This window comes from Orbilia oligospora (genome assembly GCF_000225545.1).
Source record: "Orbilia oligospora ATCC 24927 unplaced genomic scaffold scaffold00080, whole genome shotgun sequence".
Taxonomy (NCBI): Eukaryota; Fungi; Ascomycota; class Orbiliomycetes; order Orbiliales; family Orbiliaceae; genus Orbilia; species Orbilia oligospora.
In genome coordinates this window covers 1-14,329 of record NW_011645637.1, presented here as the reverse complement: position 1 = coordinate 14,329, position 14,329 = coordinate 1, and the positions used below count along the sequence as shown (strand labels likewise).

Below are 14,329 nucleotides of genomic sequence, written 5' to 3'. Positions count from 1 at the left end.
GTGGCTAGTGCAGCCAACGCGGGGCAACGCAATTGCCCTTTTGGAGCTTGAAGCTCTACCATGTGAGGACGGAGTCAGTTATCGGTCACGTCCTCAACTTCACCTCATCCTTCCTAGTCCATCCTCCAATCTTCAACATTATCACCGACAGTAGTTCTAATCACCTTTATAAGCCACGATGACGGACTCTACCAAATACCTGCAAGCCCTAGAAGAGTTTATCGTTCTAGGAAAGTCAGCTCCAGGTGCTGCTGCTGTCGCGAACATACAGAAGTGTATATCGTCGCCGAACTGCTTCGTCTTTGCAGAATTGTTAGAGCTGCCGAACGTACGAGCTCTTCAAAACGACCCAGATCATGCAAAATGGCTTGAAGCTTTGAAACTATTTGCATATGGCAGTTATATGGACTACAAGCGTAAGAGCCTGTTGCCTGCTCTCATATCCATCTTTGGATCCTGCTTAACCACTCCTCCATGTAGACCAACAGACAACATCACCAAACTCGCTGCCAGACCTCTCCCCGCCTCAGCTTACGAAACTCAAACAACTCTCCTTGATCACTATCGCCTCGACGGAACCCCACAAGCTTACCTATCCTTCCCTACAATCCCTCCTCGATATCCCAAACACCCGTCTTCTTGAAGACCTTATCATCTCTGCAATCTATGCCTCGCTCTTAGATGCCAAACTTGACACTGCAAATCAGCGCGTCGAAGTTTCGTCTACCGCTGGTCGTGATGTTGCTCCTGGTGATATTACAAACATGATTGCGGCACTAGAATCATGGTCATCTAGCTGCTCGTCGGTTCTTACGGAAATCGAAGCACAAATCGCCAGTATTCAAGCTTCGGCGGTCACACAGCGCAAGGAACAGCTTGCTTATGAAAAAGCAGTAGATGATAAACGGAAAACAGCAGAAAAGGATGGAAGTAAAGGGAAAAGAGTTATTGACCACGATGGTTTAGGATTGGGACCGGGGGAAGATGAGATGGATCTCGATGACGGACCATTCGATGACCAAGGCGGAGCAAGGAAGACCAGGAAGGGCGGTAACAGAATGTTTAGCAGAAAGAGGTGATAGCGCAGTTCTTTTGGTTTTCTATTGGATCCCTGTTTGCTTTTTTCTTTCAGGTTAGTTTTTATCTGGGGAATAGAGGGCGCGGGGATCTTCTGGACGAGATCATTTTTGCTAATGTTCATTTTTACGATGGTGTTGTATGCATGTCTGCGTCCAACGCTGTTATGATGATTTCTTAAACTTCTCCTAGATCCAAGTATTGGTAAACATCACATGCGGATATGAGCGGATGGTTAGTCGCTGGATAAGTGGTGGATGGATGTTTCTTTTCGCTGGTGTCTTTTAGCTGGTTAATGGCATATTGGCGTTCAATGAAAGGCATAGTGAGAATTATTGATTCAAAGAATTTAGCATGACAATCAATACCGTCTATATTAAGAACCGTAAACTCCGTGGCTGTGCATACATCATGATACTATATATTGGTACAATTTAGGCGGGCAAGCAAGATAGCAGATGATATCAATCCCTGGCCTTTCTTTTCTTACCCTTCTTTTCAGCGGCTGCAGCTCCTGCTTTCTTCTTCTTCTGGCTTGTGGCGGCAGTTGGGCCTACAATCTTCACATCATCATCTTCACTACTTTCTTCAATATCCAACAAGACTGGCATCGTCCAACTCTTCTCTTCCTCTCTGAAGTTCCCTGGCGCATCATCCATTCCAATCAGATCTACTTCTTCATCCTCCCGGTCTAGTCTGGCTTTAGTCATTTCCGCCCGATCTTTGTAATCGAACTCGTCTTCTTTCTCAATATATTCCACGTTCTCTTCTACTTCCTGGAAGTCAGGTGCCAATGCCGACCACCGCTGCGGGTTGTTAGTAGCCCAGATGTATATTCTACCGGTTTCCAGCCCTGATGCGACGATCATCGGTCGCGTGGGGTGCCAATCCACAAAACCTAATTCTTCTTTAGGACCTTCGAGAATTTTCACTAGAGATCCTTTGTTTGTTTCCCAAATATAGACATCATGATTCATATATGTGCTCGCACATATGTATTCCCCTGTAGGCGAAATATCACAATGGTTCCAGTAGAGCCGATTGACTAGGTCTTGATAGGTATGTTCGACTTCAAATAGTATGCCAGAAGGATCTTCAATATCTTCATCTGTTAGGGCAGGCATGTGAACGGTACGGAGGATACGGTCGCGACTGTTGAATATTAGCGAGCGGCCAGACATGGAGAGACGGGCTGTGACTATGGCAGATTTGGTAACGCGGGAGGAGAAAATGGTGGTTTGTGTGGCTGTATGGATGATGTTCACCCAGCCTCTTGTTGTGGCGGTAATGATATATTGACCCATTGAATCGAAGAGAGTAATAAGTGTTAGAGCTTTAGCATCTGATGCAGCAGATTTAGAAGGCGGTGCAGCTTCGTCTTCTGATGTTGTGGTGGATTTTCGGGGTAGTGTGGAGAGTTTGATACGGTTTGTCTTGGGTGTTGATATGTCGACAAGCCATGGGTGGTCTTCGTGAATTGCGGCAGCGAAGAGATTATGATTGAATGGGTGTAATTCGGCATAGTATACTGCTGCTTCGAAGCGGATGATTCGCTTTCGACTGCCATCTTCGAGGTCCCAGAGAATGCACTTGCAATCAAGCGAAGATGATAAAAGGTAGCGTCCATCGTGAGACCAACTAATAGATTGGACTGAACGTGTATGGCCACGCATTATACGTGCAAGTCCACCGGTTTCGACATCGAAGAGGACTACAGTTCCGTCATGCTAGAGAGGCAAAGTGTAAGAATCGTATCCAATCGGGTATAGAGTCTGGAGTAGCTACCCTGCCAGAGGCCAGTAGATCACCTCGACGGTTAAAGATGACACATGATGAATGCCCGTAGTCTACAATTGATTCCCATGGTTAGTCGCAATTTGAAAAATAGAGCTATAATCACGCTAGTAAAGGATTTGTGGGTTTCGATGGGTTAGGACTTACGAAGGCTGTGTGAGAAGACTTCTGGGTAGCTGAAGGTAGAAACGACAATTAAAGATTAGAACGTGCACTCAGGTCTATTATGCTGCCAGGCGACTTAGAATATCGTGCACATACTCTTGCGACAGTGAGAACGGGTCTGCCAGCGACAAATTCATGGTGTCGCGCGATATCGACGAGGGTGGGCGAGACTGATGTTACTGCGAAAAGCGCTCTTTTGTTTGGCTCGCAAAGGAAGACCAGTTCCCGTTTAGGCCATAGACTAGATTGCTACCGACTCATCGATTGGGTGCCTGCTGCTATATTAAGCGGAGCTGGTGGATGTTGCAGGTTCTCGACGTCGAAATTCGTGATGAAGACAAAAATGGCACGAAGGATGAAGATACGGTTGAAGCTTGCAAACAGCAGACAGGGAAGTTGGTTGGTGTTCGTCAGGATCCAGAGGATTGGCGTGTTGTTTGCTTTTTTTTAGCAACTCGACTCTGTTTCGCCTGCTTTTGCCCACACTGGCAATCATCACTTTCTCGCTCATCACCATCACCAAACATCATCTTCACTCCGACAAAACCTTCACGATCCTCCGGCCCCGACATCCCCCATTGGTTCCGGAAGGGTCTAGCACGATTCTTACGGCTATTTGAACTGATTCTGCCCGTGAAATCAGCTTGAACGCGGTCACGACTAGAGGTAGCAGGTAGCTGTCAAGGTGTTCAAACGGAGGCAGGATCTAACGAGAAAACCATCGCCACCCTTCGATACACCTCCACGATTATCGCGATTCTTACCGTCCTTTCGACATCCGTCTGTTTATTTACTTTTACATCGATTCTTACGTTCTTTTGAAAAGCCTTGCGCGTGAGGCAGGTGGTCTGGAAGCGGTTCGGGAGAGTGGTGGAAAGGCAATAAAAATCTCCAAAAACACAGCGCCTGAGCCACCAAATAGATATAAATCCGATCTTCCCCCCCTGTTTTTCGTCGATAACCCGCCAATATGTCGCTCTCACATACTTTCCCACACTCCTCGGCGCCTTTGCGCACAATCCAGGAGGTCCAGTTTGGTTTGTTGTCGCCAGAGGAGATCAAGGGGATGAGTGTGTGCCACATTGAATTCCCGGAGACTATGGTATGGCTTAATTAATCTCTTGCAGCCCGCCAGTGCGTATAGTATACTAACTGCCTCGTGTGTACAGGACGAGTCCAAGCTACGACCGCGAGAACGCGGTCTTAATGATCCCCACATGGGTTCGATCGATAGATCCTTCAAATGCGCTACTGTATGTTGATTGAATGCTCATATCGTGATCTTAACTTCTGTGCTAATTATTCTCGTCAGTGCGACGAAAATATGTCAGAATGTCCAGGCCATTTCGGACATATCGAACTGGCCAAACCAGTTTTCCACATTGGTATGTTTCTAAACTTTGATTCAACCTGGAGAACACGATGACTAACACAATATCTACTAGGTTTTATTACAAAAATCAAAAAGGTCTTGGAAACAGTTTGCTTCAACTGTGGCAAGATCCTGCTTGATGAAGTGAGTCTACCTTGAGGCTGGGGTGGGCTCTAGCTTTGCGGCCCGAAAGGGAACGCGAAGTATTGATTGTTTCAAAGAACACTTTGGCTAACATCTGCATCTTGCGATGCGTGATCTCAAAGAGTAACCCTCAATTCGTCGATGCAATGCGTATACGAGATCCGAAAGCTCGTTTCAACGCGGTCTGGCGTATCTGCCGGGCTAAAAATGTTTGCGAAAGCGACGCCAACGAAGGTGAGGAGGAAGGGCCGAATGATGCTTTACCTGGCGAGGAGAAGGCCCGAAAACATAAGCATGGCGGCTGTGGTAACGCCCAGCCCACTATCCGAAAGGATGGTCTCAAACTTATTGGAACTTGGAAGCCCAGCAAAGATGAGGATGAAGAAAACCCGCAGCCGACCAAGCGGAATCTGACACCGCAGATGGTTCTTAATATCTTCAAACACATTACAGACGATGAAATCACGAAAATGGGTTTGAACAAAGATTACGCAAGACCCGAATGGATGGTCATTACCGTCCTTGCAGTTCCACCACCACCTGTCCGACCCAGTATTTCTGTTGACGGCATGGGAGGTGGTGGAATGCGTGGGGAGGATGATTTGACATTCAAATTGGGAGATATCATCAAGGCCAACAACAATCTTCAAAGATGCGAGCAGGAGGGCTCCCCCGCACACGTTGTCAATGAGTTTGAGTCCCTACTGCAATTCCATGTTGCTACATTCATGGACAACGATATTGCTGGTCAGCCACAGGCTGTTCAAAAATCGGGCCGTCCCATCAAGTCGATCAGAGCCAGATTAAAGGGAAAGGAAGGAAGATTGCGTGGCAATCTTATGGGAAAGCGTGTCGACTTTTCAGCCCGTACCGTCATTACTGGAGATCCAAACTTGTCTCTCGATGAAGTTGGTGTCCCACGAAGTACCGCGAGGATCCTCACTTACCCGGAGACAGTCACTCCGTACAACATCAAAAAATTGTCTGCCTTAGTCAAGAATGGACCTAACGAGCACCCTGGTGCTAAATACGTGATCCGAGATACTGGTGAACGTATTGATTTGAGACATCATAAGCGCGCTGGTGAAATCGCCTTACAATACGGTTGGAAGGTCGAGAGACACATCGTTGATGGTGATTTCGTCATCTTCAATCGTCAGCCATCCCTCCACAAAGAATCTATGATGGGTGAGTTTCAAATTTGGCAAAAAAAAAATCGGAAACATCAAGCTAATACCATACAGGTCATCGCGTGAGAGTGCTTCCATACTCAACTTTCCGTCTAAACTTGTCTGTCACGTCTCCCTACAACGCCGATTTCGACGGTGATGAAATGAACATGCACGTTCCTCAGTCCGAGGAAACAAGAGCTGAAGTCAGTCAGCTTTGCATGGTCCCACTGCAGATCGTGTCCCCACAAAGGAACGGTCCGTTGATGGGTATCGTGCAGGACACTCTTTGTGGTGTTTACAAGCTTTGTCGTCGAGATGTTTTCTTGGACAGGGACCAACTTATGAACGTTCTATTGTGGGTCCCCGAATGGGACGGTACATTTCCCCCACCCGCCATTGTCAAACCTTCTCCGAGATGGACCGGTAAGCAGCTCATCAGCATGGTTATTCCGAAGGGAATTAACCTTGTGAAGCCTGATAAGGAAGGCATGAGCCCCCTCGCCGATACCGGTCTCTGTGTTACCGATGGTGAGTTGATGTTCGGTTTGTTCAGCAAGAAGTCTGTTGGTGCCTCTCAGGGTGGTATGATCCATACTATCTACAACGAAAAAGGATGGCAAACCTGTATGGGATTCTTCAACGGAACGCAGCGTGTGGTTAATTACTGGCTGCTCCATAACGGATTCAGTATTGGTATTGGTGACACCATTCCTGATGCGGCTACCATTCAGAAGATTCAGGATATCGTTACACAGAGGAAGGCTGAGGTCGACGAGGTTACCAAACAAGCCCAGGACAACGTGCTTGAAGCATTACCCGGTATGAACATCAGAGAGACATTCGAAAACAAGGTATCTCGATCTTTGAACTTGGCTCGTGATGACGCCGGTTCTGCGACCGAAAAGTCTTTGAAGGATCTGAACAACGCCATTCAGATGGCTCGTTCCGGTTCCAAGGGTTCGAACATCAATATCTCTCAGATGTCTGCTGTCGTCGGCCAGCAGTCAGTTGAGGGAAAACGTATCCCGTTCGGTTTCAAATATCGAACGCTGCCACATTTCACCAAGGACGACTACAGTCCGGAGTCCCGTGGTTTCGTCGAAAATTCTTACCTTCGAGGTCTCACACCACAAGAATTCTTTTTCCACGCCATGGCTGGTCGTGAAGGTTTGATCGATACCGCTGTCAAGACTGCGGAAACCGGATACATCCAGCGAAGATTGGTCAAAGCCCTAGAAGACGTCATGTGTAAATATGATGGAACTGTCAGAAACTCTCTCGGTGATATCATCCAGTTTTGCTACGGTGAGGACGGCCTTGACGGACAACATATGGAGCTCCAAAAGGTCGATATCATTACCTGCTCCAACAAAGACCTCGAAAAGAAATTCCGTGTCGATCTTATGGATCCTTCTTTGTCCCTTTCTCCGGAACATCTAGAGGTTGCTTCCGAGATTCAAGGCGACGCTGAAATCCAGGCGGTCCTTGACGAGGAATGGGAAAGGGTTCTCCACGCCCGCGAAACTATCCGGGAAGTCGCAAAGGATGCCGATGACTCGATGCATCTACCCATCAACGTTCTTCGTATCCTTGAAAACGCCAAATCAATTTTCCGTATCAAGAAGAATGGTCGCAGTGACCTTGAACCAGTCGAAACTGTCCACAAAATCAAACAATTGCTTGATGAGCTCGTTGTCATCCGTGGAAGTGACCCGATTTCTATTGAAGCTCAATACAATGCTACCCTCCTTTTCCGCTCCCATCTACAAGGCAGACTTGCATTCAAGCGCCTTGTTTTGGAATACCGTCTCACAAAGGTCGCTTTGGATTGGGTCATCGGAGAAATCAAGGCCCGTTTCGCAAAAGCCGCTGCAAACCCTGGTGAAATGGTTGGTGTCTTGGCCGCACAGTCTATCGGTGAACCAGCTACACAGATGACGCTAAACACCTTCCATTTCGCCGGTGTGTCGTCCAAGAACGTTACCCTCGGTGTGCCGCGTTTGAAAGAAATTTTGAATGTTGCCAAGAATATCAAGACTCCTTCTCTTACGGTTTATCAGGAGCCAGAGCACATGTATAACCGTGAGAAGGCCAAGTTGCTACGAAGCGCCGTCGAACACACCACTCTACGGTCCGTCTGCGAGGCAACAGAAATTTATTTCGACCCAGAGCCAAAGGATACTGTTATCGAAGCAGATAAGGATATTGTAGAAGCTTTCTTCTTCATGCCTGACGCAGCTGTCGAACAGCATATTTCCAGACATTCGCCGTGGGTTTTGCGTATCATCATCGACCGTAGGAAGATGATTGACAAGGGCCTGCGTATCGAGGATATCGCGGGTAAGATTATGGAAACATACGACCGCGATCTTTTCGTCATATTCAGTGACAACAATGCAGACGAGTTGGTTATTCGTTGCAGGCTTCTAATTGACCGAGAAGATAAGGAAGGGCTAGAAGAAGACCTCATGCTTAAGCGGTTTGAGGCACACGTTCTAGACGCCTTAACTTTGAGAGGTGTCCAGGGTATCTCTAGGGCCTTCATCAACGAAAAGACCCGAGTCAAGGTCGATAACAACGGCGGGCTTGTCATGAATAGAAGCGAACCAGGCTGCATTGAGTATGTTCTTGACACCAGCGGAACAAACCTAGCTGCAGTACTCACTATCGACGGAGTTGACCCTACTCGTGCCTACTCAAACAACTTCGTCGAAGTCCTGGAGGTGTTTGGTATCGAGGCCACCAGAGGCGCGCTACTCAAGGAATTGACACAAGTGTTGGCTTTCGACGGTTCTTACGTCAACCAGCGTCACTTGACCTTGCTTTGCGATGTAATGACCTCCCGTGGTCATTTGATGGCTATTACCCGGCACGGCATCAACAGAGCAGACACCGGTGCTCTCATGCGTTGTTCTTTCGAAGAAACTGTGGAAATTCTTCTCGAGGCTGCCGCTGCCGGCGAACTTGATGATTGCCGCGGTATCTCTGAGAACGTTATGTTGGGTCAGCTTGCGCCAATGGGTACTGGTGAATTCGATGTCTATCTCGATGAGGGTATGCTCAGCCAACTCATCACAGACAATACCCGAACTGGAGCGCCATTCGCCAACAAAGCAGACAACGGTTTCGATTCAGGCCAAATGACACCATACGATCTTGGCTCTGGTTCTCCAGATCCAATGTACCTCGGTGCGGCCTCTCCTGGCTTTAACGTTTCATTCTCTCCTATGGTCCAATCGGGAAGCGACTATGAGCCACCTAGCTACCCCATGCCGGAACCATTCGGTGGAACCACTCCAAGAAGTCCTTTTGGGATGGCCTCTCCCGGATATTCCCCGGCTTCGCCAAACTACTCACCAACTTCCCCGCGCATGGCTACCAGCCCGGGGTTCTCAGGTGGCCTTGGATTCTCTCCAGCCAGTCCAGCATATTCGCCAACATCCCCTGCTTACTCTCCCACATCTCCCTCTATGGCTGGTGGTGCATACGGAACATCTCCCACATCTCCTAGCTACTCACCTACCTCTCCAAGTTACTCGCCCACTTCACCATCGTTCTCTCCAACTAGCCCGTCCTACAGTCCTACGTCGCCGGCGTATAGCCCTACGTCGCCGCAGTATAGTCCGACGAGCCCACAGTTCAACGGTGGTGGTGGAACCACGAACTTTAGTCCTACCTCTCCTACGAGTCCCAGCTACAGCCCAACGTATGTTTTGCATAGTGCCAATATTGTTGCCGCGATCAACGCTAACCCAAGTGTTCAAACAGATCTCCTCAGTACTCGCCTACCAGTCCGAATGCTTACTCACCAACCTCACCTCAGTTCGCTACTCCTGGATCTCCAGGTGGTGCCGCGCCGTACAGCATCTCTTCGCCAATCTGGAGTCCTTCCAGCCCAAGGTTCTCTCCAAAGTAAGTTTAACACCTCCTCGCTTCGGATATTCCCGATACTAAACCAGGCAACAGTTCCCCAAGAGACCCACCGGCGCGAAGTGGCTAAGTGTGATAGTTCTGGAATACAAGAAAGTGGAGTGATGGGTACAGCTTTTTTGACTCTTTCGTCGCTTGCCGTAATTTTTTCTCCTTTTCTCTCCTTTCTCCTCCGGCGAAACGACAACCACCGGTGTTGCCGTAATTCCTTCTTCTAACGATTTTTTCTACATGCATATATACGGCTCTCAGTGTTTCTTCTTCTCTCCTCGACAACGGGACTATCCCGTTTGGAGAGGAAACTAAAGATTTTACTAGAGCCAAGGAAGGGGAAAAAACATTATAAAAAATCCACGTCCATTCACGTTTCACGTTCTCACAGCGCTTCGTTATTTGTTTTAATTACTTTTCGTATTCGTTTTATTTTTTACTTGTTTTCTACCTGTTTGTTTGCAACTGGTACTCACAAAATGCCGCTTGCTCCTTACTCGATCAGTTTTTTTTTTACCCTGCTTTTCGTTGATGCACTCGGAATGCAGAATCGTGGGGGCATGTGGAGGGCTAAGAGCCAGCTTCCGCATAAGACAGACTGTATAATAGATTTTTTGGCGACTGATCACGCCGAGATATTTGGGGGGATAGAGATATAGAGGGAGAAAAAAATACCATTCACATTTCAATTGGTTTCAATTGGTTTCAATCGGGAAGTTGGAGATGTCATCTCATGTCATCTCATCGACTAAACTGTCGCCGTGGGGTTAACATTGAAACGATTCGAGTTCGTCGACTCGATTTAACCTGATCGGGCAATCCGCCGATTGCGGACCTGCTATTTTTGCCAATCGATAAAGAGAACGGCCAGGAAAGCACCGCATTCCTGAATTCCTGAGCGGGCCGAAAGGACAGGGTCATAACCGGTTAGCAGTGGTCTTAGCCTATTCCTCACGTTTTCTGATATTACAATTTGAAGGGTGCGGTTGGAACGATCGGGGTTCGATTCTATTGAGATTGTAATGGTTGTACAGTATGACTCTAAGTTGCGTCGGTTATAAATTTGCGATTGACGACTCTCCTCTTCCACAACATTAGTAGCATCTCCCAACACTATTAAGAGTTTTTTTTTCCAACTATCGCTACTCCGCCGGTTTTAATATCATCTAGAAAAAATGGCAACTGTTCTTCATCTCCGTGCTGAGAGTGAGTATTCCTTCGATTAATATTTGAAGTCCGGTTTGAAATTGGAGTTTGATTGACTGACTGTTGAACTTTTTGGAATCGTATAGCCAAGCCATTGGAGCACAGGTCATGCTGTATGCACCCCGCGATGAGCTTTCCTACAATTTAATTGCCCCCACTACCCGATCGATACCGCCAATTGGATATTATATTAGAACTAGAAAAAACTCATGGAAATTCTTGGATTTTAGTGACTCCAACTACTGCTAAAGCTCTCGTTGACGCCGGATACGATGTCAGAGTCGAGCGTTCGCCACAGAGTATCTTTGACGACAAGGAATTTGAGGAGTAAACCTACCCCGCTATCCCTTTCGATTCAATATTCGCCGATTGTCCCCCGGAAATAAAAGAAACGAGACAAAGAGAGCTAACTAGACATCAATTGAAATATTTAGTGCTGGCATCCCTCTCGTCGAGACCGGTTCATGGGTCAACGCCCCCAAGGACCATCTAATCGTCGGTCTCAAAGAACTTCCCGAAGAAAATTTCCCCTTGATCCACGAACACATCCAATTCGCACACGTCTTCAAGCAACAAACAGGGTACCGTGAGACCCTAGGTCGCTACCAAAACTGTCTTTACGATCTCGAATTCCTTAACGACGATAACGGCCGTCGTGTCGCCGCCTTTGGATACTACGCTGGCTTCGCCGGTGCAGCTTTGGCACTCGAGATCTGGGCTTGGAATGTTACACATCCTGATGGTCCTGGGTATCCACCTGTTAAGCCGTATCCTAATGAGGCTGCTTTGATCAGTCATGTTAAGGAGAGTATTGAGAAGGCGAAGGCGGTTAATGGGGGTGCTGAGCCGAGGGTTATTGTCATCGGGGCTTTGGGAAGATGTGGAAGCGGTAGTGTGGATTTGTGTACTAAGGTTGGGTTGGGAGAAGAGAGTATTTTGAAGTGGGATATGGCGGAGACTAAGCCTGGTGGACCGTTCAAGGAGATTACACAGTGTGAGTAACTTCTCCTCTCTCTCTTTGTTTCTATTGCCCTTTGTCTCTTCGTCTAATGGCGATGGAGGGTTGGGATATGGATATGGTTGCTAACTTGAATGTGTGCGGCGTGTTTAGCTGATATTTTCATCAACTGCATCTACCTTATGGGCAAGATCCCACCGTTTGTGACCAAGGAAGCGATCAATACAGATGAGAACCGCAAGTTGAGACTCATCTGCGATGTTGCCTGCGATCCAAATAGTCCGTTCAACCCGGTTCCCGTTTACGAAATTTGGACGACATTTGATGCGCCAACTGTCAACGTTACTGGCATTGAGTAAGTCATTTTCACCTTTTAAGTTACATTTATTTAGAAGAAAAAAAGGTATTCAAATACTAATTACAATTTTGTTGTCACTTAGATCTGGTCCACCAGTCTCCGTCATCTCGATCGATCATTTGCCAACTTTACTACCCAGAGAATCCTCGGAATCATTCTCGGCGCAGTTGTTGCCGAGTTTGTTGCAGTTGAAGGATAGAGAGACTTCTAGAGTCTGGGCTGATGCTAAGAAGCTGTTTGATCAGAAGAAGGCTGAACTAGATCAGTAGATTAGATTCATTTGATGGTAACATAATGTCCCCTTCTTTGAGGTGGTTGAAATGTTGATCATAGACATTTTGATACAAGTGTCATGGTATATCTATGTATTTCCCTGTACACAGTATTCTTTTTATGGAGGATGTATGTTTGGAATAGACTTCTGATTGACCCTTCGATTTGATACCGCCATGTTGGTGGGTAATGCATTCATACGTTCGTATTTCCGCATATATGCAGTGACTTCGAGGCTATAGAGTTGAAAATGCATGGAGTATTGATATTACAAGTGTGGCGTCTAACGTTCTGACAGGCGGCACATGCATGCTACACCGCGCATCGCGGAACCGGTATTGATTCCTAACGTTCTGGTTTATGTATATTGAATTCGCCATTATAACTAAGTACCTACTCTTTGCCATGCAACTGGCGCATCATCGCCAATATCCAATCACCGATCAACACATTTCTTGCCTTTTTATGCCCTTCCTCTCGAGGCCATGGCTGCCACGAGCAACATGCTAATGCTTTGAGAAGAAGTTTATGGGTAGTTACTCACAGTATTCGTACCATATCGCTTTCTCTCGCGATAGATCAATTTCGGTGTATTCCATTAATTCGAAACTTTATATCTACCGATTCCTATTCGAACTCTGATTGAGGGGACGACTTTAATCCTCACATTCCATATTCAATTTATATCAAGTCCATCTACCTTACCCCAAAATCCACCAGGAAATAAAATAAAAAAACGAAATCAAAGGAAGGAAAGAAAAGAAGGAAGCAAATATGCATATCCTCTCAACCGCAACCCTCATAGTCACCTCACTCGCCACCCTCGTCGTCGCAATACCAATACCTATCAGTACTACCAGCGACGGTATTAGTAACACCCCCAATGCGGGAGGAGTACAACAAGGGTCTATGAGCAGACGGAGTACGACTACTACTACTGGCGGTAGTAGTAGGGAGATGAATATTAAGGTTAATATCAAACGGTCGGATCAAGATAGTCGTGTTAGATTGGATACGAGGGCGTTTTTGGAGACTTTTTCTGGGGGTTATTAGATGGTAACGTTGTTTATGGATTTTGGCATGCAAGTTTATGGAATATCATGTTCATATGGATACACACTTATTTAAAGGGTTTAGGGAATGATTTTCGATTAGTTTATCAATGTCCTTTTCTTCCTTTTGTAGCTTTCATCTGAGGGGTTTCGGGTTTGATCGATGTGAATGTATATCGGTCAGATATTTGAATGTGGACATCCCGAGCAGAGCAGAGCCGCAGAGGTTGGCACACACTACAACTACATGCATGTAGGTAGTTATTATATAATAATCCCCATCCTATCCCCTCATCATTAAATAAATATTATTATGAATATGTTACACCTGTCCCAGGATTCCTTGGCAAGGTTTCCTAAAACAGCTTAGCACTCTGCTATGTTTCTCAACTCTATATGTTCAAATCTCTCAGAGGGTAATATAGTATTCGGGGTGAAGATATAAAGTTGTATGAATAGAAAGTGTAACACAGTAATTAACTATAAGACTAAATACTATTCAAGTAAATTATAAACTAAGTTGATAAGTTGACCAATAGAATTCCAAGATAAACTGAGAATTGCCATCACTTAAAGGTCTTTAAATACATGATGAAGTTTCCTACAAATAAGTAATTAGACATATAACAAATATTTGATCAACTTGTCAATATTGTCGACAGTCGACCAGTCAACATATTCGACAAAAAGGATTTAACATCGAATATTACATAATGGACCAGTGTCAAACATTTCCACCTGTTAGTTAAAACAAGAAATATATTGTTCCATAATATATTTGTACATAAGGCAAAAAACAGGCGTATAAACTCTCAATCTAAAAAATCCGAATAATTA

At 46.2% G+C, this 14,329-nt stretch overlaps 5 protein-coding genes across 5 annotated transcripts; 4 read left to right on the top strand and 1 right to left on the bottom strand.

Moving 5' to 3' along the window:
- Positions 1 to 178: 178 nt before the first annotated feature.
- On the top strand, positions 179 to 1,079 carry AOL_s00080g5 (uncharacterized protein; the record flags this gene model as incomplete). Its single annotated transcript, XM_011124380.1, has 2 exons — positions 179 to 416; positions 481 to 1,079. 2 exons carry the CDS (start codon positions 179 to 181, stop codon positions 1,077 to 1,079), a joined length of 837 nt encoding a protein of 278 aa, XP_011122682.1.
- Positions 1,080 to 1,541: 462 nt separating this feature from the next.
- On the bottom strand, positions 1,542 to 3,173 carry AOL_s00080g4 (uncharacterized protein; the record flags this gene model as incomplete). The annotated part of the gene is made up of 4 exons (XM_011124379.1): positions 1,542 to 2,804; positions 2,863 to 2,924; positions 3,019 to 3,047; positions 3,133 to 3,173. 4 exons carry the CDS (start codon positions 3,171 to 3,173, stop codon positions 1,542 to 1,544), a joined length of 1,395 nt encoding a protein of 464 aa, XP_011122681.1.
- An 833-nt stretch (positions 3,174 to 4,006) lies between these two features.
- AOL_s00080g3 (uncharacterized protein) lies at positions 4,007 to 9,724 on the top strand (the record flags this gene model as incomplete). The annotated part of the gene is made up of 8 exons (XM_011124378.1): positions 4,007 to 4,138; positions 4,206 to 4,289; positions 4,349 to 4,421; positions 4,482 to 4,552; positions 4,630 to 5,740; positions 5,797 to 9,430; positions 9,493 to 9,636; positions 9,691 to 9,724. 8 exons carry the CDS (start codon positions 4,007 to 4,009, stop codon positions 9,722 to 9,724), a joined length of 5,283 nt encoding a protein of 1,760 aa, XP_011122680.1.
- Positions 9,725 to 10,820: 1,096 nt separating this feature from the next.
- AOL_s00080g2 (uncharacterized protein) lies at positions 10,821 to 12,436 on the top strand (the record flags this gene model as incomplete). The annotated part of the gene is made up of 5 exons (XM_011124377.1): positions 10,821 to 10,851; positions 11,082 to 11,178; positions 11,286 to 11,845; positions 11,963 to 12,164; positions 12,250 to 12,436. The coding sequence occupies 5 exons, from the start codon at positions 10,821 to 10,823 to the stop codon at positions 12,434 to 12,436; spliced, it is 1,077 nt and encodes a 358-aa protein (XP_011122679.1).
- A 778-nt stretch (positions 12,437 to 13,214) lies between these two features.
- AOL_s00080g1 (uncharacterized protein) lies at positions 13,215 to 13,485 on the top strand (the record flags this gene model as incomplete). The annotated part of the gene is made up of 1 exon (XM_011124376.1): positions 13,215 to 13,485. A coding segment is annotated over one exon (271 nt), but the record flags the coding sequence as incomplete, so codon positions are not given.
- Between the last annotated feature and the right edge of the window lie 844 nt (positions 13,486 to 14,329).